The 20170-nt window shown below is 43.6% G+C and overlaps 1 protein-coding gene across 1 annotated transcript in view; it reads right to left on the reverse strand.

Moving 5' to 3' along the window:
- Positions 1 to 20170, reverse strand: part of Osbpl10 (oxysterol binding protein-like 10) — a 166585-nt gene that overhangs the window by 102748 nt on the left and 43667 nt on the right. Inside the window, exon 5 of the mRNA XM_013028467.1 lies at positions 16280 to 16471. Within this exon, the coding sequence (XP_012883921.1) occupies positions 16280 to 16471 (192 nt within the window). The remainder of the gene's footprint in view (positions 1 to 16279; positions 16472 to 20170) is intronic.

Genomic DNA, 20170 nt, shown 5'->3' on the forward strand with positions numbered 1-20170 from the left:
CCTGGAGGTAAGGAAAAAAGTAGAGGCAAAGGCAGACACTTCAGAGGGAAGTTGTACTGCTGTGCTCTGAAACAGCACAGGAAGAGCTAGTGGCCAAGGCACCCAGCCAGGGCAAGATCCGGTCACATTTGGTATTGTAGTCCCTGAAGGCAGCAAGTTGCCTTAGCAACAGTATCTCTATCCAAGGTGATAAATTATCCTGCTGTCTAACAAATTCAGTTCATTTCTTAAGCAATCAGTGTTCTGGAAATAATATCAGAACAAGCAAATACAAACAAGCCTACAGAGAGGGCAAATCAATCAGTAGGTTTGATCAAAAAACATACAGCTGGGAAAAAGCAGCCTGGTGCTAGTGGCCTACGCCTGTGATCCTAGCTACTCAGGAGACTAAGACCTAGAAGATTTAGGTTGAAAGCCAACCCAGGCAGAAAAATCCAACTCCATGTCCAATTAACCAGCAAAATTCCAGGCTAGACTTATAGTTCAAGTGGTAGAGCTATAAACAAGAGAGACTATATAGTAAATATTATTAGAAACCAAGAGGGGAAAAAATACAGATGGAATCTCCTCCATACCCAACAAAAAAATTCAAATATAAAACCAAAACAATATTGGTGGCTTCTGGGACAATTGAGTTACTCAGTCTGGGACTAAGGAAACACTCAGAGGTAGACTATGTGTGCAACGTTCACAAAACCTTGAACATCATTCCTAGCATGAGCATACACTCACACAAATGATGGAAATTCATGGAAATGTAAACGCTAAAAACTCAATTTTAAGCTATGTTATAAATAGAGTTTTGAGAGGGTCCTGTTTTCTGTTTTCAGTTCTAAGGCTTGAACTCAGGACCTAATTGCTGTCCGTTAGCTTTTTCTTCTCAAGGATGGCTCCATTTTCAGATCTTTGGTGGTTAATTAGAGAAAAGAATATCAGAGATTGTCCTGCCCAGGCTGGCTTCTAATTGTGACTCTCAAATCTCAGCTAGGACTGAAGTCATGAACCACCAGCTCTCTCCTACAGTTCTTAAAATGGAACCATGAAACTATTTAAAATTATTAGTGAAATGTTTTTACAATAATCCCAAAGTGGAAAAACACTTTTACATTAAAAGAGAAAACTGTGAATGTCTAAAGAAAAGCACAATACTTTGGATATATAAAAATAAAAACAACTCAACACAGAAAAAAATACTAGTAGGAAATCTTTATTCTGTCATCACTCCAGGGCCATACAAAATTATCAATATAGGAAGACCAGCTGTGGGCAACACAAAGGCTGGGTCCATGGTTCCATCAGGCAATTCTCCTTCCATGAACTGACCCCCAGGAATCCCTCTTATCTTCACAAAACCTTTGCAAGGACACAAATGTTCCCTGCTGCATGGTAAGAGCACATTGCTGAGAAGAGCCTCAAAGGAGAGGAATGGCCAGGTCATGGGGACAAGAAGCCAAACCAAAGTAACCACAGAGCTGTGACAGCACAAGCAACAGGTTTCCCTGGTGTGTCCTGAGCGTAAGGTATATCAAATAGGTAGGTTTCATTAGGTAGCCGATGAAGAGAACACCATGAGCTATTCAGGCAGGAAAAGAAGTTTATTTACCAAACTGCTGCCCCTGCCATGCATAGTGGAGAGGCATGGCAGAAAAGGAAAGGGGCCACTCCCCCCTGGGCCAGGACTTATCTAGGCCAGGGACAGGAAGAGGTGTGACCAGGTGGGGGAAAGGTGTGGCCACACTGGAACCGGATGTGACCTCAGGGTCTGGGACCCTCCTAAGGTCAGATGGGAGGCATGTGACCAGAGGTGGCCCAGGATGTGACCTAGCAGGAGGGAAGGTGACTGCTTCCAGGTCTGCCAGTTACCTAGGTAACAGATACTGGGTGGAAACTTAGCCAAGAGGTAGGGAGGTGTCCCTGTGCAGACCTTATACTGAGTCCCCTTGGGACCATCCAGGACTTGTCAGCCCAGAAGCCCTCTCTCAGAGACAGGGTGGGGCAGGAAGGTTAAGAAGCAACACTCAAGTAACACTCAATTTAACAGAGTGAGAGCCTTCCATTGCCCCTCCTATCCATCCCCTACGACAGAAAGGGTGCTTTAAGAAGACTGCAACTTGGGGCAGCATCAGCTTTTTTTTTTTTTAAATGCCAGTCGTGGGACTTGAACTCAGGGTCTGGGCACTGTCGCTGAGCTTTTTTGCTCAAGGCTTGCACTCTACCACTTAAGACCGAGCCCCACTTTTCCAGGTTTATGCTGGTTAATTGGACAGAAGAATCTCAAGGACTTTCTTGATCTGCCTGGCTTAGAACCGGGATTCACACACCTCAGCCTCCTAAGTAGTGAACCTCAGCTCTTGCATGTGACTCCCCGAGACTAGGCTCGGGTGAAGGTATGCAGCATAGCCCTGCCTGCCCCTAGAAGGTATAGCAAGGGACCTTCAAACATGGTGCCTAGTTCTAAGGATCAGGGATAGAATAGAGGCACAAAGTCAATTCTTCAAGAGCAGTCTTAAATTCATGCTTTATCCACACAACATATCATTCACAGAAATGTTTTAAAGGCAGCTGCTACCTATATTGACAGGCCTCTGCCAAGTAAAAAAACACAAACTTTCTATGGGATAACATAAGTGACAATGTGTATAAAAAGATGGTATTTTTAAAAACAAGACTTTTTCAACATTAGAATGCATATATGCATACAGATCCATAGATACAGAACAAACTATGGCAGAAGCTGGCAGAGTGGCTTCATGAACAGAACAGGAGGCTCAGGCAGTCGTGACAGGGGGCCTTGGCAACACCATGTATCACCTAAAGTTGGTCAACATTGCCTTGAAGAAAAGAGGAAATTTGCCAACTTAACTCTCAGTACGTAGAACACGTTAAGCACCTAAGAAATATTTCTTTGGCAACTCTTCCTGGAAAACCTGTGTGCTTCAAGGAAATCTCCTCTATAGTGGCTCATGTGCCTCCACCTTTATAGTCCAACTTGCTCAGCTTTACCTTGCTCTAAGGGTGAAGAACAAATCCCTAATTAACCCAGGGCAGGATTTGAGCAATCCGCAAGGTGGAAGTGGAGTTCATGACAGCCTCCTAAAGTCTGGAGCCTCCAAATGCCCAAGACAACCAAACCTCCAGTTTCTCAGGCCCTTCTGCCAGCCATAGACACCCTTGTCTCAACAGTTACCACACCCATGCCTTAAAAATCATCAGTTTTTTTTTTTTGATGTGGCTCTGCCAGGGGAAAACTACCGAGAAAGAAAGGGGCTCAGCCTCATGAACCTGTTAGGTCACCTTTGCCCAGTCCCACCCACAGTATCATAGAGGAGCTTCCTAGCAAGAAAGTCACCATCTGACTGACACATTCTAGACTCTCATTGTTCAAGGAGTTCACTTTGCTTGGAGTTCTAGGGAGAGAAGGACGGCACGTACCACAGCTCCTAATCTAGGATCAAGTAGCTGATAATCTGGAATTGATTTTCTAATATATATGAGTGAGATATTAATAGAGGATGTCCTATAAAATACTCAAGGAGAAGAACAAGGCCATGGTCACCCAAGGAAGGGTGAGGATAATGGGGATCAAAAGGCAAAGACCAGAAGACCAAGCCACCAACCAGCCACCCACAGGCACAACTTGTATTGCTCTTCAGGAAGACAACTTCAACACCACCACAATGGGACCCAGCAATGGCAAGTACTTGGGGAATGTGGGCCCTCAAGAGGAGGCCAGAGTCCCCAAACCTCCAGCTACTAGGGCTTCTATATTTAAAGTGGAAGAGAATATCCTACTTAGACATTCATGGCCAATCAACCGCAGGTTGAGGAAGCTAAGGTACCCCCAAATAGTTGAGGTCAGACCCACCCGAGATCCCACAATTGACATTTATCTCTATGACAAGACAGAGTCTTCTGCCCAGACCTTTCTGGATGGACGAAGACACGCGTGCCACAGACCCTCAACCAGTGAACAGCAGTGCTCCCAGGTCATCCACGGGGGATTCTTGGTTCTGACATGAAGGGAAACCATCTGCACAAACCCTCCTTCACCATCAATAATAGCAACCACTCCATCATTTCATGCCCTCACACAGTCAAGGTGGAAGCCCCCAAACAGGTATCTGGAATCACATTCCTCAAGGAGGGAAATGTGCACAGAGCTGCCACCATGACCAACAACACCATTATTGTAAACTTTAAACCTCACATCCCTGGGGGCCAAGATACCGAGCCCAAGGCTGTCAAGTCAAAGTCTGAAACAGACATTAGACTCCTCAGAAACACTTCTGCCAACAGGAAAGGGCAAGTGACCCTCAGTCCCCAAAGAAGCAGCCAACCCCTGAGGAGCTCAGCTTCAGAACTTAATCCCTCACTTGAGAGCCCAACTCTGGGAATCCAGGCTGCCATGGTCAAGTCTGATGGTGACCCGGCTAAATTACACAGGACTGCCTCCAGTACCGACAGTATGCAACTCACCTCCAGTGCTGCATCAGGTGAAGACCAGGTCATTGGCGATGTGGCTGCTGAAGAATATACACGAGAAAAAGAAAATAAACCATGCAAGGACAAGGTGTCCTCCAAGGCCACCACATCAAAACCACTAGAATCCACACACATAAAAGCAGAAGTTCCAAAAAGTCTACCCCACATAAAACCAGGGGGCTCCAAGGCTCTGTTTCCTAAAAAGCAGTTGTCCCCAAGTCTCTGTATCTCCAAAAAGCAAAGGTCTCCGAAACTTTGCTTCCTAATGATGCAGGTATCCCCAAAACTCTGTACTCCCTAAAAGCTGAGGTATTCGAAACTCTGTATCCCAAAAGAGCAGAGATCCCTGACTCTGTAGCCCCCAAAGCCAAATGCCAACAAGATATTAAGCCCCTAAAACCAGATACCACAAAAACTCTATACCCCACAAAACCAGACATGAGCAAGATCTGGCCATTCAAATTGAGACCCAGAATATCAGATGTGTCCAAAAAACAGATGTCATCAAAACAGTAAGAATCAACCTAGGACCCAAAAAGCTGCTGAACCTCCTGCTGCCAGGAAGAAAGGCAACAGCAGACAGTTAAACCAAACCAGGCCACATCTAATACCAAGAACAGGCCAAAACTCAAGAGTTGCCCATTCATGAACAACTATGAGTAATTCAAAGCTAAGTTGTGAAAATTCAAAACTAAGTAGCATGCTAGTGAAGAGAAAATGAAGAGATTTTGAAAAAGCGCAAGAACACCTCACTCAGCAACAGCAAGCAAGACACTGAGAGTCTCCAAGCAGCTGAGGCCACAGCTTTTGAAAGCTGGGCTGCTGGGACCAATTCAAATGCACAAGACAGGGCTGGGAAGGTGGCTTAGTGGTAGAGTGCTTGCCTAGCATGCATGAAACTCTGAGTTCGATTCTTTAGTACCACATATACAGAAAAAGCCAGAAGTGGTGCTAGGGCTCAAGTAGTAGAGAGCTAGCCTTGACCAAAAGAAGCTCAAGGACATTGGACATTGCCCAGGCCCTGCCCTGTGTTCAAGCCCCAGGACTAGCAAAAAAGAAAGAAAGAAAGAAAGAAAGAAAGAAAGAAAGAAAGAAAGAAAGAAAGAAAGAAAGAAAGAAAGAAAGAAAGAAAGAAAGAAAGAAAGAAAGAAAAGAAAGAAAGAAAGAAAGAAAGAAAGAAAGAAAGAAAGAAAGAAAGAAAGAAAGAAAGAAAGAAAGAAAGAAAGGGATTCAAATGCACAAGACACTGAAGGAGACAAGGCCACCTCAAGCACCTCAAAGTACTGGGACAACCCACTCCACTTCTAGGTGCCTGGGACAAGGCATCCAAGATGCCACTAGCAATGGGCAGTCCACTACCACGTCCCTAGCAGCAGGGGGCCCAGCCTCGGGACTTTTGGCTGCCAGGGTTCAGACCACCGAAGAAGCTAAACCAGTTGATAATGGCTTCATCACCATCATAGTGTTTGCCAGGAATAACCGAGAGGCCTTTAAGAGGCAGAGGGCCTTACTGGAGGCCTCTCATTACCATCCCCCAGGGGAAACACCCCAAGCACTTCCCAAACTAACACAAAGGGAGAGGGAACCCCAAGTGCCTCACACCAGTTCTCAGGTCTTAGCAGGCACCTTGGATCAACAACACTCACAACCAGGTGAACATGGGAAGGCCAAGGACATGACACTTCCCCATTGCCCCACACCCCAGCCACAGACACCTAATACCTACCAACGTAAACTTGTCTCCATACCAGAAAAAAATGCCAAAATTAGAATATAACTTCAAAGGGAAGACAATGGAGGCACCAACCAAGATAGACATTCAGGAAAGACAAATTCACATTACTCAACAAAGGCTACAAAACAACAGGAAGCAGCTACAGGCGCAACACTTGTGTGGGAAGGACTGTCATACATCCTTTCTGGAGTATTTACTCTCAGGAGCCACAGTGAGGGCTTTATACAACCACAGAAAATAGGAGACACCAGTCTACCTCACAATCCATGAAACCCACTAGACTATAAAGAATACCTGGAGATTTTTGAAAGGCTGAAGATGAGGAACCATTTACCCACAGCCAGTGATGCTGCCCATGCAGAGGAGAGACCACATACCAATGAGCAGGCCTCACAGCCTAAGAAAACCCATGAGGACAGACTTGCTGAGATATGGAACAGACTTAGCACATCACTACACTAAAGGCAACCTCTGCAGAGAAAACTCTGGGACCTAGGCATTCAACAGCTGATGAGAAAATGTATGACAAGAAAACCTGGCATTGTCAGAGAGGTTTGGTATTGAGGTTTCAGCATCAAAAAAAAAAAAAAAAAGGAAAAATCACCAGAGAAAATCCTGAAGCCCTTAAAGCCAATTGGTCTAGCCAGAAAATACCAAGTGGAAGAAAGCACATTCACAGATTGAGTACACTATGAGCACACAGGTCTCTAACGTATCAAATCAAAAAATACCAAGGATTTCCTACCAGTAGTCATGAAATAGTAGAGCAGACATTCATTTTTCTTTGCATTATGATTTCTATCACAGTACTATTAAACTGGGTTATGTGCTTCTTGCCTTTTTTCATTATTATTAAGGAGTTGTACAGAGAGGCTACAATTCTGTAAGTCAGGTAATGAGGACAGCTCCTCAGGGACAATGGCACCACTTCCTTCTCCCTGCCCCATTTTCTCTCTCTTTTCACAGCCAACAAATTTAAGCCCTAGTAGTGGTATGCATGCACATATGTGCACACGAGTGCACACAGGCATGCGCACGTGCACACACACACACACACACAATCACTGTGTCCCTATGCCCCATTTCTCTGCAGAACCTGACCTAACTCAGTGCCCAGCTACTCCTGAGCCCCCTCCCACCTCCAGGAGCCCACTGCTTTGGGATTCGTTTGATCCCACTCTAGCTCTACTTTTCCCACTGCTTCTCCACTTTGTGACCTCTGTCTGTTGCCCATCACTCACACTCCAAAAGGTACAGTTAACCTCACTGAATCCTAGAGTTAGTGGTTTTCCTAAATATTGGTCTTTTCTCAGCCCCTAAGACCAGCCCAAGTCCAGCAGCCAATCTGAGCCTATGGCAAAGACAGTGGTCTGATCAGGATTGTCAGATTGGTCAAGCTACAAGGAACTCAACTTGACTGACTGGTTCCCGTTGGCTCTTGCTTGAGCCCCGTCCTCCTCCATCAGGAATCACAAGTGAGAGGTGGAATGGAATACTATACCTGGGTCTCCCAGGGTACACTGTGGTGCGCCCTCTACAGGCTGGTCCAACAGCCAATTGCACAACCAGGGATACTGAAAGTGTCTCTTTCCAAGGATAGACACACAGGTACATGACAGAGAGAGGTTCCCAGGGGGTCTGGGGCTGATGAGGAGGATATCTGTTGGAGACTGCTCCTAGGTTATCTCTTCCTCAACTGCTACACCCATTAGGATGCTGACTGGACTCTCTAGGGACAGACAGCAAACAGGACTGCAAATCTGCATCATCTGTACCCACTCTGTACTGGCCACTTTAACTTCTACCATGGAATAAGGAAAAAGCAAGCTGGGTTCTTGCTCCCTTCCCTCTGACCTACAGGGAGCTGGGAGGCATCTTGCTCAAGGACTAGCACTGCAATGACAACTCTCCCCACTAACAGCTGCTGCTATGTCCTGGAGACCCACGCCAGTAAGTTCATTGAGTCCTCATTGGGAGTTGACAGAGAACATGAATCTCAGCCATACTTTCAGAGAGCAGGGAAAGCTGTCAGGCACAAGCTATGTCTCTGTGCGTTAACACAGCACCTGCCCCTGGTGCACAGCATTTGGGGTCTTGGTTGTGGAAGTAGGGTCAATATCCCAGGCCACTTTAGGCAAGGTGGTTGTCTCAGGTCACTCTCTTTTGACTTCCCAACTTGGCAGAGCTTCTGCTCAGTCAAACAAATCTGCATAAGAGGTGAAGGAGATGTGATTCAAGTTTCTAATCATAAGACAGATCACCCAGACAGGCTAGGTGGATGTCACTCACTGCAAAGGCCTCAAATCCAGGGCTGAGGCTTCCTTGAAGCAAGTCTGCCCATCAGTCCTCAGACCAACTTAAGACAGCTCAAATCAAGTATGCCAAGTCCTCACAAATCTTTTAACACCTGCACCCAGCCTGCTCTGCAAGACTGATGTCTCAGGAGACTGGAAGCTCAGGAGACACGTGGGGACGGCTGAGGGACAGGACCCCAATACTTCTCTTCTCTTCCTGTTAGCATGGCATACTTAGGTCATGCCGCACTGTTCTCAGGATCCCAGACTGCCCTCCAGACCCTGCAGCCATTGGTTTCCCATTTCACAACCAGAACTCACAAATCCTCACTATTCATCTGGGATGCTTCAACATTACAAGTGCCCATTTTACCTTCCAAAGTTACCAAGCACCATTTCCACCTGTTCTGGGCACTAGAAGGCTCTGTAGGGTTTGCATTTGAAAACAACACTCTTCTGCTTTAAAAACATTTGGAAATCAAGAAGCTCCTCATTACAACTTCTGAAAACTGAAGTCTGAAGGTGATTTCTTTGCAGAGATGGAAAATTGCTGCCAAAAATACATGCCGGAGTTGTCATCATTTATCCCAAAACTCTACAGGGGAACTATTTCAGGCCATTTGCAAAATGAATCACTCTCTTCACACAAAGGACTGGTGGAGGTAGTCCACTGGCTTTCCCTTGCCATGGGATGGGTCTGATTCACTGCTGTCAGCACAGCTCACCATCATAAATTTAATCATCTCATACAAGTCATTAGGGTGGTGGGCACCCTAATAAATTATAGCTAATCTATAATCCTAACTACTCAAAAGGCTGAGGTCTGAGGATCACAATTCAAAGCTACTCTGGGCAGAAAGAAAAAAGAAGTGATGGTTTTGGTTCAAGTGAGAGTGGCAGTCTTGAGCAGAAAAGCTGAGTAAGACCACGAGGCCTGGAGTTTAAACCTCAGTACTAGCACAAAAATTTAAGTGAAATAAAACTACTAAGGGAAATGGGTTACAGTAACTGCTCCCACAACAAATGCTCCACAAAGCAAGGTTTCTAACCAAGTTCTTACAGCATCCATGTGAACCTGGACCAAACAGAATCACCCAAAAGGAGACAATATTGAGTTCATATTCATGTATAAAGGTGCTAACTTCGTTAAAGCTCTTCCCTGTATTAAGTAAACATGGGGAAAGATACAAACTCACCTGGCTGAACTGACATAAACACACATCTTCTTTATGACAAAATGTGAAAGGCTTATTTAAAACCATGTTAAAATCGGGTGCCAGTGGCTCACTCCTGTAATCCTAGCTATTCAGGAGATATCTGAGGATTACAATTCAAAGCTATCCCAGACAGGAAAGTTTATGAGAGTCTTATCTCCAGTTGACTACCAGAAAACCAGAAGTGGAGCTGTGGCCCAAAACGGTAGAGCACTAACCTTGAGTGAAAGAGCTCATTACCAACAAAATTAAAATAAAATAATAAATAAAACCATGTTAAATTATTGTCTCAAGAGTTCACCCAGTATAAATCTGTACCACAAACAGCTCTCTCTGCCAAAGAATCTCACTACCAGAGAATAACTCCTACTTGTGAGTAAATTATCAAAGAAAGCTTAATTAAATCTAAATTTATGCTTCATCTACCCATTACCACTAGGCTGCACAATTTTTTCTTTCAACAAGCTACAGAATCCAAAACGTCCCCCTCCTGTATTAACAGTATTTCTCTAAAGTCTCCAATGTCACAAACAAAAGACCACTCAGTACACACACGTACACACACACACACACACACACACACACACACACAGAGGAACTTTTACTTCCAGAAACCTAGCAAACATCTATAAAAATCTATCAAGCACATAATCCTAGCTACTTGAGAAATGGAATAAAGGAGGGATCACAATATTAAGCCAGAACAGGAAAAGAAAATATAAAGTTCATGAGATTCCATCTGGACTAATGGTTCGGTAAAATGGTGCTCACCTGTCATCCCAGCATCATGAAGAAACAATAGGAGGACTGCAGTCTAGGCATGCCTGGGCAAAGAAAATAACCAACAACAACAACAACAAATGGGCGTCTAGCCGAGTTACTCAAGTACAGAATGCCTAGCAAGCACAAACTCCTGAGTCCCCAAAGAAAATATCACAAAAAATGTATCGCACTTGTAACAACTGAACTAGAACAAACCTGTAAGCCATGTGAAAGCATAGTAAAATGATATGAAAGCGTAAAAGCCAACATTTAAGATGGGCACCAGTGGCTCACGCCTATAATCCTAACCACTCAGGAAGCTGAGATCTGAGGATCGTGGCTCAAAGCCAGCCCCCGGCAGAAAAATCCCCATGCAAGTCTTATTTCCAATTAACTACTCAAAAACCAGAAGCGGAGCTGTGGCTCAAAGTGGGAGAATGCTAGCCTTGAGCAGAAAAGCTTAGAGACAGCACTCAGGCCCTGAGTAAGTTCAAGCCCCACGACCAACAAAAAAAAGCCAAACTTTAATACAATGTATGTTGCACCTTCCACATATCACATGTTTAAGCAGCAGGGGGGTCAATTTTTTTTCCAGGTCCTGGGCTTGAGCTCGGGCCTGGGCACTGACCTCAAGCCTTTTTGTGCTCAAGTCTAGCACTCTACCATTTGAACCACTGTTTTGAGTTATTTATTGAGCAGTTTATTGGAAATTAGAGTCTCACAGACTTTCCTGCCTGGGCTGGCTTCAAACCGTGATGCTCACACATCTCAGCTTCCTGAGGATTACAGACATGAACCACCAGTGCCCAGATCAAATTAATTTTTGAAATGTGTTAGATTCTATTTATAAATCAGTTTCAATGTCACCAAATCAATGCTGAGATCTCAGAATTCCCGTTTAGAACCAGACAAATCTGCAAGACTATTATCTCTAAATAACCAGCAAAAAGGGGTAGAGGAGAAATGCCAAGCAAGAAGCTCTGAGTTCAAACTCCAGGACTAGCACCCCTCCAAAAAAGTAGCTTGGGGGCTGTGAAGGTGGCTCAGTGGTAGAGCGCTTGCTTTGCATGCCTGAGGCCCTGGGTTCAATTCCTCAGCACCATATAAGCAAAAAGAAAAAAAAAGCCGGAAGTGGCGCTGTGGCTCAAGTGGTAGAGCGCTAGCCTTGAGCTGAAGAGCTGAGGGACAGCGCCCAGGCCCAGAGGTAAGACCCCACGACTGGACTCCCAAAAAAAGTAGCTTGGTCTAAATTAGCTTTTTTCTTTTTCTTCCTACCCTGACTACAATGGTAGTGTTCTCCAGATATCGTTCCCAGAAAGGAACTTACGAGTCAATGGTGACACACAGCTTTGTGTTTATTATACATCAACAAACTGTAGTAAAGAGACAACATGCCACCCAGCCACCATTTTTGAACCCCATATACATATAGGTTGATACCTTCACCATCAAAGTGGCTTTACTTTTCATTTCTCCAATTGCTGGTGGGGACATGTCTATTCCCCAAAATGCAGTGTCTCCAACCCCTCAGCTTCCAACTCCTAAGCTATTCCTGTGAGGACACCAGGTTCTGACCATCAGCATCTCCATTCTTTTAAGCTTTAGATAATAACCACTTCATCTTTCAAGTTGTCCTATCCTTTTTACCCTTGCTATAGCATTCATATAGTATTTGTTCTATTGCCTTTGGCTGGGTATTTCTCTCTTATTCTTCTGATATTCAGAGGCTCATCTATCTTATGTGTGATGATTTCCTCCATTCCTTCAATGATGCTAAGTTTATCTTTGCTGTACAGTTGGGCTATTTATATTATAAATAGAGGAGAATTTAAAAACAGATATGGTGTGTGTGTGTGTGCGTGTGTGTGTGTGCGCGCACGCGCGCGCACTGGTCATCGGGCTTGAACACGAGGCCTGGAAGCTATTCCATGGTTTTTTCTGTTCAAGGCTGGCATTCTACCACTTCAGCCACAGCTCCATTTCTAGTTTTTTGCTGATTAATTGGGTTAAGAGTCTCATGAACTCTCCTGCCTAGGTTGATTTCAAGCCTCAATTCTCAGATCTGAGGCTCCTGGGTAGCTAGGATTAGAGGCACAAGCCGTCAGTACCGAGCTTAGAAAGATCTATAATTTGTACAGAACTCTCACGAATAAGATATGCACAGGTAAATCTAGATACATCACAAGATGGCATCTCCCACAAAACAACTCCCCTGCCCAGTCCAGAGTGGAAATGACAACCAAAAAGTGAACATTTCAACCTGTCATTGAGTGGCTCGGCTTCCTAAAATTCTCTCAACTCATATTTGTATGTTCATCTCAATAATCATCTCAAAACAAATTTTCAACAAGAAAAAGTCACCAACATAAAGGCAACTGTCTGAAGATATATACTGACACTCAGGAGCACAAACACTGACTCAAAATCAACTGCAGAGATATTTTACCTACTTATTTACCATAGAAAAAAAAAAAACTCCATGAGAAATTTCAATGAGTTCTTCACATACACAGAAACTAGAGGAGAAAAACAACACAATAAAGAAAAAAAGATTTAAAAAGGCAAGGCCAGGAGGGAGGATGAGGAGGGAGGTTCACAAGTTTCACACCAACTTAGATTACATATGAAGACTGTCTCAAAATATAAGGGAAAAAAAGGAGTGGGGGGAAAGATGAAAAATAAAGGTATATAGGTAATCATTTTGTTTAAAAAGCTTAGATCAAGCTGGGTGCCAGTAGTTCATGCCTATAATCCTAGCTACTCTGGAGGCTAATATCTGAGGATCACAGTTTCAAAGCTAGCCCAGGCAGAAACGCTCATGAGACTCATCTCCATTTAACCACCACAATACTAGAAGTGGAACTGTGGCTCAAGGTGGTAGAGCGCTAGCTTTGAGCAAAACAAAGCTCATAGACAGTGCCCAGACCCTGAGGTCAAGCCCCATGACCAACCAGAAAAAAAAAAGCTTAGATCATAGTGCATAGATCATTTACACATATACTTACATAAAAAATTCAGAAGTACATTAGACATACTATGTTGAAAATGAACTATACAACTTGTGGGTGAGGATTGGAGGGAAAAACTATGAGAGAAAGGGAAGGGGTAACAGTGTCTAAAAACAAATGTACTCTTTACCTAACTTATGTAACTGCAATCCCTCTGCACATCACTTTTATACTAATAAGAAAGAAAAATTCAGAAGTAAATTCATGGCAAGTTTAATAGGTGTTACCTGTAAGGAAGTAGAATTATGATTCATTTACATATTCTTTACTGTTTGGGTTTTTGCAATACACAATTACACTACATACCTATGTAATTAAGCATTTTTGCACATATATACAGACAGACAGACACACACACACACAAATAACACACTTTTAAGGTCGAAAGGATTTGGGTATTATGTAGAATCAAATGCTGCTAAAGAAGCTACAAAAGAATACTAAACAAAAGTTGAGAGACTTCATATGGCCACAGCTCACTACACATAAACACTGCACCTTCTCAAGGCCTTCTATTGTGACTTATAACAACAAGCCTAATGGAACTCATTAAATAGAACACAAAGAATTCCCAACAAACTCTAAACCTCCAACTGCCCTTTTGTTTAAGGTGATAGTCCCAAAGAACTTAAGAAATAATTTCCTATGAGGCATATATAAAAGACTGTAAGTTGTTTTAAATGTACTGGATATATACAGAGGCATTCAGTTCCTGTGAATGGAGGAGCAGTGATAGAAACCAAAGCAAATGAGAAACAGGAAAGCAAGTAATAACTGCTGGAGGCGGGTACCAGCAAGTGGAACAGCACTGAGGACAGGACACTGTTTTATTTTGTCTGTACTTGAAATTTTTCCACTCTATCTTCCACAGCAATGCCTCTGAAAAGTGCTACAAAAAGGAACAGTGAGACACACAGATGTACAATAACCACAGCCAGAATGTAAGAAAGTGCCAGGCACCCATGGCTCATACCTGTAATCCTAGCTACTCAGGAGGCTGAGATCTGAGGATCTCAGTTCAAAGCCATCCCAAGCAGAAAAATCCATGAGATCATATCTCCAATTAACTACCAAAACCAGAAGTACATGTGTAGCTCAAGTGAAAAGCCAAAGGAGAGCTAGAGGCCCTGTACTAGAGAGGAGGAGGAAGGGAAAGAGAGGAGGAGGAAGTGAAGGAGGGAGAGAGGGAGGGAGGGATATGAAGCTTTTCTTTTTCTACACATTAAGACTATTTCAACATGAGTGATCTACCTGAAACCTGATTCTATAATCATCTCTTATCAGTGTGTGTATGTGTATGTATGTGTATACTCACACAAAACTTATGAAGTATTTTATACACCTCTAGAGCTACATAAAATCTATGAAGAAAACGTTTCGTATATATCTAGAGCTTTCACTCAGAAGTTTTGGTTTTATTGTTTGATTCAGTGGTACTTAGATTTGAACTCAAGACCCAACATTTGCTAAGCAGGTACTCCAGTATTAGAGCCACACCTCTAGCCCTTTTCGCTTGAACTATTTTTCAGATAGGGTCTCATACTCTTTACTGGAGGCCAGCCTTGGACCACTATACCTCCTATGTAGCTGGAATTACAGTTATCACTACCATACCTAGCTGTCATTAAGATGCACATTTCTATTGGGCTCCAGTGGCTCACACCTATAATCCTAGCTACTCAGGAGGCTGAGATCTGAGGATCGAAGTTCAAAGCCAGCCTGGGCAAGAAAGACCATGAGACTTATCTCCAATAAACCACCAGAAAACCAGAAGTGGCACTGTGGCTCAAGAGGTAGAGTGCTAGCCTTGAGCCTAAGAGTTCAGGGACAGTGCCCAGGCCCAGAGTTCAAGCCCCATGACTGACCAAAAAAAAAAAAGATGGAGATTTCCTTAAGTCAAATAAGATCTTCCTGATCTCTGCCTCTCCATCAGCTGGCATTATAGGCATGAGCTGCTATGTCCTGCCCTTAATTCAGAAGATTTTTTTAATGTTCTTTTCTGAATCAGACCAAGACAGTCAGCTGCCATGGCATTGCCTGACTCATCACATTTACAAACAAAGGACTGACTGAAGCAGACACAAGATCTTGGGTTTCTCGCCTCAGTCTCCTGTGAGACACAGCAAGCACTCCACCATCACTGTAAGAACACAGCAAGCTAACCCAGACAGGAGTCAGCTGAAGGGAAAATGGCCGAGTCAGCACTGGCTGTCTCCAAAGCTGACATGAACAGCAAGGACACACAACCTCCAACTGGATGTCCTCCCAGGCTATCACAGGAAGTCACAGAACAACCCGGATAAATTCTGCAAGGCACGGTTAAAGAGCTCTGTGCGCACTATCTTGGGAAATACTCAATGTCCCGAAAAGCTGGCAAAGCTGGCAAAGCTGGCTTCACTCCCAATTTTACATGTGCAGACACTGAGGCTCCAAGCTGTGAAAAGACATGGCCTCAAACAACAGGCCCTCGACAAGGACTGGTAGCTCACTCCTGTAATCCTAGCTACTCAGGAGGCTAAGATCTGAGGACTAAGGTTGGAAGCCAGCCTGGACAGGAAAGTCCTTGAGACTCTTTATCTCCAATTAACCATCAAAAAGCTCAAAATGGAGATAAGGCCCAAGTGGTAGAGCACCAACCTGGAGTAAAAAAGAGAGAGTATGAGCCCTGAGTTCAAACCCCAGTACCAACACACATACACACACAAAAAAGAGGAGTTTGCCAGGCCATGGCCACAGTCCCCAACTACCAAGAGCCACTTAGGCCAGTAGGAGAGCAAGGCCTACCTCTCTGACTTCGTGAAGCTGGCCGGAATACTGACTCTTGGCTCTTCGAGCAGCTGCAGGCGACTTGTGATGCGTGATTGTGACAACACCGGGGGCCCCCGCACTGAAGTGTCTCTGGCTACAGGGAGACGCAGAATTGGGTGTTCCATGGGGGAGCAAAGTGAGACTTCGGCTCCGGGAGCTTGGAGTACTCTAGAATAAGCAACAGGTGTCAAAACTCAACAAGTGGCCTGCAGAGCATGGCTATGCTTGACTTACACTACTGTGGGAACTTAGTCTTGGCCTCCACCTGCTTGGAAAGGAGAAGGCAAATGTGTAAGTGTGCCCACATCCCACAAGCTCTCACTGAAGAAGCACAATGGCCATTGACAGTCCCTGCCCTTCATCTTGAATTATATGTTCTATTCTTCACTATAGCCATGAAGAACAGCTGAACCCAACCCTGCCCCATGGGCCCGCAGACCTCCGCCTGACACCCTGTCATTGCTTCCTTCCCTAGAATGCTCCCCCTCTGCCTCATACCCTTCGGCTCAACACTCAATCGCAGCTCAGTAGGGACTGTTCCAGGGTATCTCTCGGGCTTTCTCAGCCTCTCAGCTGCCTTTCTCTACCACGCTGAGATTCCACTCCTCATCTGTGGACAATCTCTAGAGATCCATTCCCACTCATCATTCCATAGCCAATGCCTGGCATACAATAATTGTTTTGTGCTTGTTTTTGTTCTGGTCCTGGGGCTTGAAACCAGGGCTTGGGCCCTGTTCCTGCTCAACGCTATTGGCTCTACCACTTGAGCTCCACTTCTGGCCTTTTGGTGATTAACTGGAGATAAGAATCTGGTGGGCTTTTCTTCCTGGGCTGCCTTTGAACTGGGATCCTCAGATATGAGGAGCGAGGGTTACAGTTGTGAGCCACTGGCACCTGGCACAATAATTGTTTATTAAATAAAATGCTTAAGGTTTCCTGCATGAATTAGTGCATTGCACCTACCTCATTTGTTAGTACAGTGCTGACATATTATTCTATCCTAGCATGTAATCCAAATTATAATTCGTCTATGAAGATGGCATGTCTACTTGTTGGAGATAAATTTTTCAATAATCAAGAAGCCTCTTGAAAAACAAACCTAGATGCACTGCTCAAAGCATAGACCCTCCCCACTTTAGTGGATTGGTTGAAAAGGCAGGAGGCATCACTGGAAGAAAATTTGTAGTCCTGAAAATTCTAATACTTTGAAACTAAAAGCCAAAAGAGAAAAGCTCAATAAATTTGACTACCTACAAAGTAAAAGCTGGGGTTGGAAGTAAGGCTCAGTTGGTAGAAAGCTAACCAATGAGCAAAAGCATCAAGTACCAACTTCAAGTTCCTGTTTCAAACAACAACAACAGCAAAGAGTAAAAAGTAAAAGTTTTCACAAGGAAGCAAACAAACTACTACCCATCACCAATAAAGCCAAGTAATAAGACGAGGGAAAATGTACACTGAAAACTTTTATTAAATGGGCCACAAGATGAACAGTTTACAGAAAAAGAAATAAATGGTCCATAAACCATACAAAAAATATGTTCAACTATACTCATAAGACAGAGATTCAAACTACATTTAGCACCATCTTTCAACCATTAGCCTGGCAAACATTCAAAAGTTTGAGTGTACAATCTGTCTACAAGGCCACAGAGAAATACATGATAGAAGCAAATAGTAGCAAAGTCCAGGAAGGCAAACTGGCAGAATTGTCACGGTGCAAATGTCCTTCCAGGCCCTTCTCTGGAAACATCCTCCAGATAAACCCATACCCTAAGGTTATGTCACATGTCCCCATTAGTCACTATAGCAGTAAGTTTACTGACAAAGGTTGGGAAAGCTAAATGTTCATCCATGTGGGGAACAGATTAAATAAACAGATTAAATAAACAGAGGGAAGTCTCTATTAACTGATCTTGATAAAATGCTGGGGGTCAATGACTCACACTTGTACTCCTAACCACGCAGGAAGCTGAGATCTGAGGATCGAGGTTCATAGCCAGCCCAGGCAAGAAAATCTGTAAGACTCCTATGTCCAAATAATTACCAAAAGTCAGAAACAGAGATGTGGCTCAAGTTAAGGGGTAGTGCCCACGCCTTGTGTTCATGCACTATTAATGGCACAAAAATATAAAAGAAGAAAACATCAGGGAAGAGCTCATCTCATCATAGAGAACATGTGGCAACGCAGACTCTCTCTCTGGGTATGTACAGTAGGCAACTTTAGCCTCAGCCTTCCTAAAATGTTAACTGTTCATTACATATGACCAAGAGACTGAGTGGAGAATTCTGGGTACCCTGAAATGCTACAGTAGTTTGTAAAAGTCCTCTGGATTTGATATGCTCATAAGTAATAAAAATACATGTCGGAGCCCCAAAAGGACTTGGAGTCTGAAAGGTCATTTTCCCAACATATACTCTCAGAAAGCTGAAGGTTCACGAGAAAGGTCAATCAGTTCTGGTTTGCAGGAATTCAGATTTCTTCTATCCTGGATATGGGCTATTTGGACCCTAAACTGCCTGGGAGCCTGGGTATAGACTAAGGTTTATGTAAATTGTAAGCTCTAGTTCCCAAGATGAGAAAGTCTTCTACCGCTTCTATATAAACTATTGCCACGTGTTGATGCTTATACCTTACTTTCTACACATACTTCCCTATACAAAACACGATAAAAAAAACCTTGGTGAATGGAACGTTGGGATCTGAAGCTGCCACCTGGCACCCACGGTCTGCTCTCCATTACTGCCTTGTCCACGGTTGTGGCAGGTTGCAACAAATACACAAGAAGATAGGAACCCATTGATTGCTTCTAAATAACCTTTTATCTAGGTATTGAGAAGTGCATGGTCTGAAAATCTATTTTGATCACAATGAACTACAGCAGTCATTACTTTCAGCCTCAAGATTTTCATTGGGTGTATGGAGAAGTAAGAGGCTATTTCCTTAATCTTTTAATAACAGTAAATTTGCCTAAGTATTAGCTCTGCTGTAATGCATTTTTGACTGTTTGAATAGCTTATTCTAATCCAAGAAATGGCAAGTTATTCCTTGAGCTTTGAAACCAGACAAAACAAGTTTCATTTCCCCAGCTCCACTAGATTCTAGCCATGTGACCTTGGGTGAGTTATTTAAGCTTTTTCATTAAGCATTAATTTCTGAATCTTTAAAAAAGGAATAGTAATATTGACCCTTAAAAGCCATCATGAAGATTAAATTAGATCACAAACATAAAATGCTTAGCATAGCCCTAACATGCAAAAGCTACACAGTCAAGGTCTGTGTCATTACATCACTTAAAACGTGATCAATGAAAGCCCCTCATTGATTTTTGAAATATTAAAAAGTTGCTTAGCACAAAATCATAGCAGCCACAAATTACTCTTCATTTTCTATAGGCTCAAAATGGATGGTGAAAGCTGGACATGGTGGTGCAGATTTGTAGTATCAGCTATTCAGAGGTCAAGTATCAAAGTCAGCCTGAGCTACAGAATGAGATCCTGATCTCAATTTGTTTTTGCTTGCTGGTCCTGGAGCTTGAACTCTGGGCCTGGGTACTGACCATGAGCTTCTTTTTGCTCAAGGATAGCACTCTACAACTTGAGCCACAGCTCCATTTTCAGCCAGACTATCCTGCCAGACTTTGAACCACAATCCTTACATCACAGCAACCTGAGTAGGTAGGATTACTAGCACGAACCACAGGCACCTTTCTACAACACTAAAGACCTGAGTGTGGCTCAGCGGTACAGCATGAACAAGATCCTATGTTCAATCCCAATTAGTGCAAAGAAAGGGAAGGAAATGAAGAGAGAGGAGGGGAAATGAAGCCCATAATCTAACTTTGACCAGCAATCATGTGATCAGATACC

This window comes from Dipodomys ordii, unplaced genomic scaffold (assembly GCF_000151885.1).
Source record: "Dipodomys ordii isolate 6190 unplaced genomic scaffold, Dord_2.0 Scaffold110, whole genome shotgun sequence".
NCBI classification, from domain to species: domain Eukaryota; kingdom Metazoa; phylum Chordata; class Mammalia; order Rodentia; family Heteromyidae; genus Dipodomys; species Dipodomys ordii.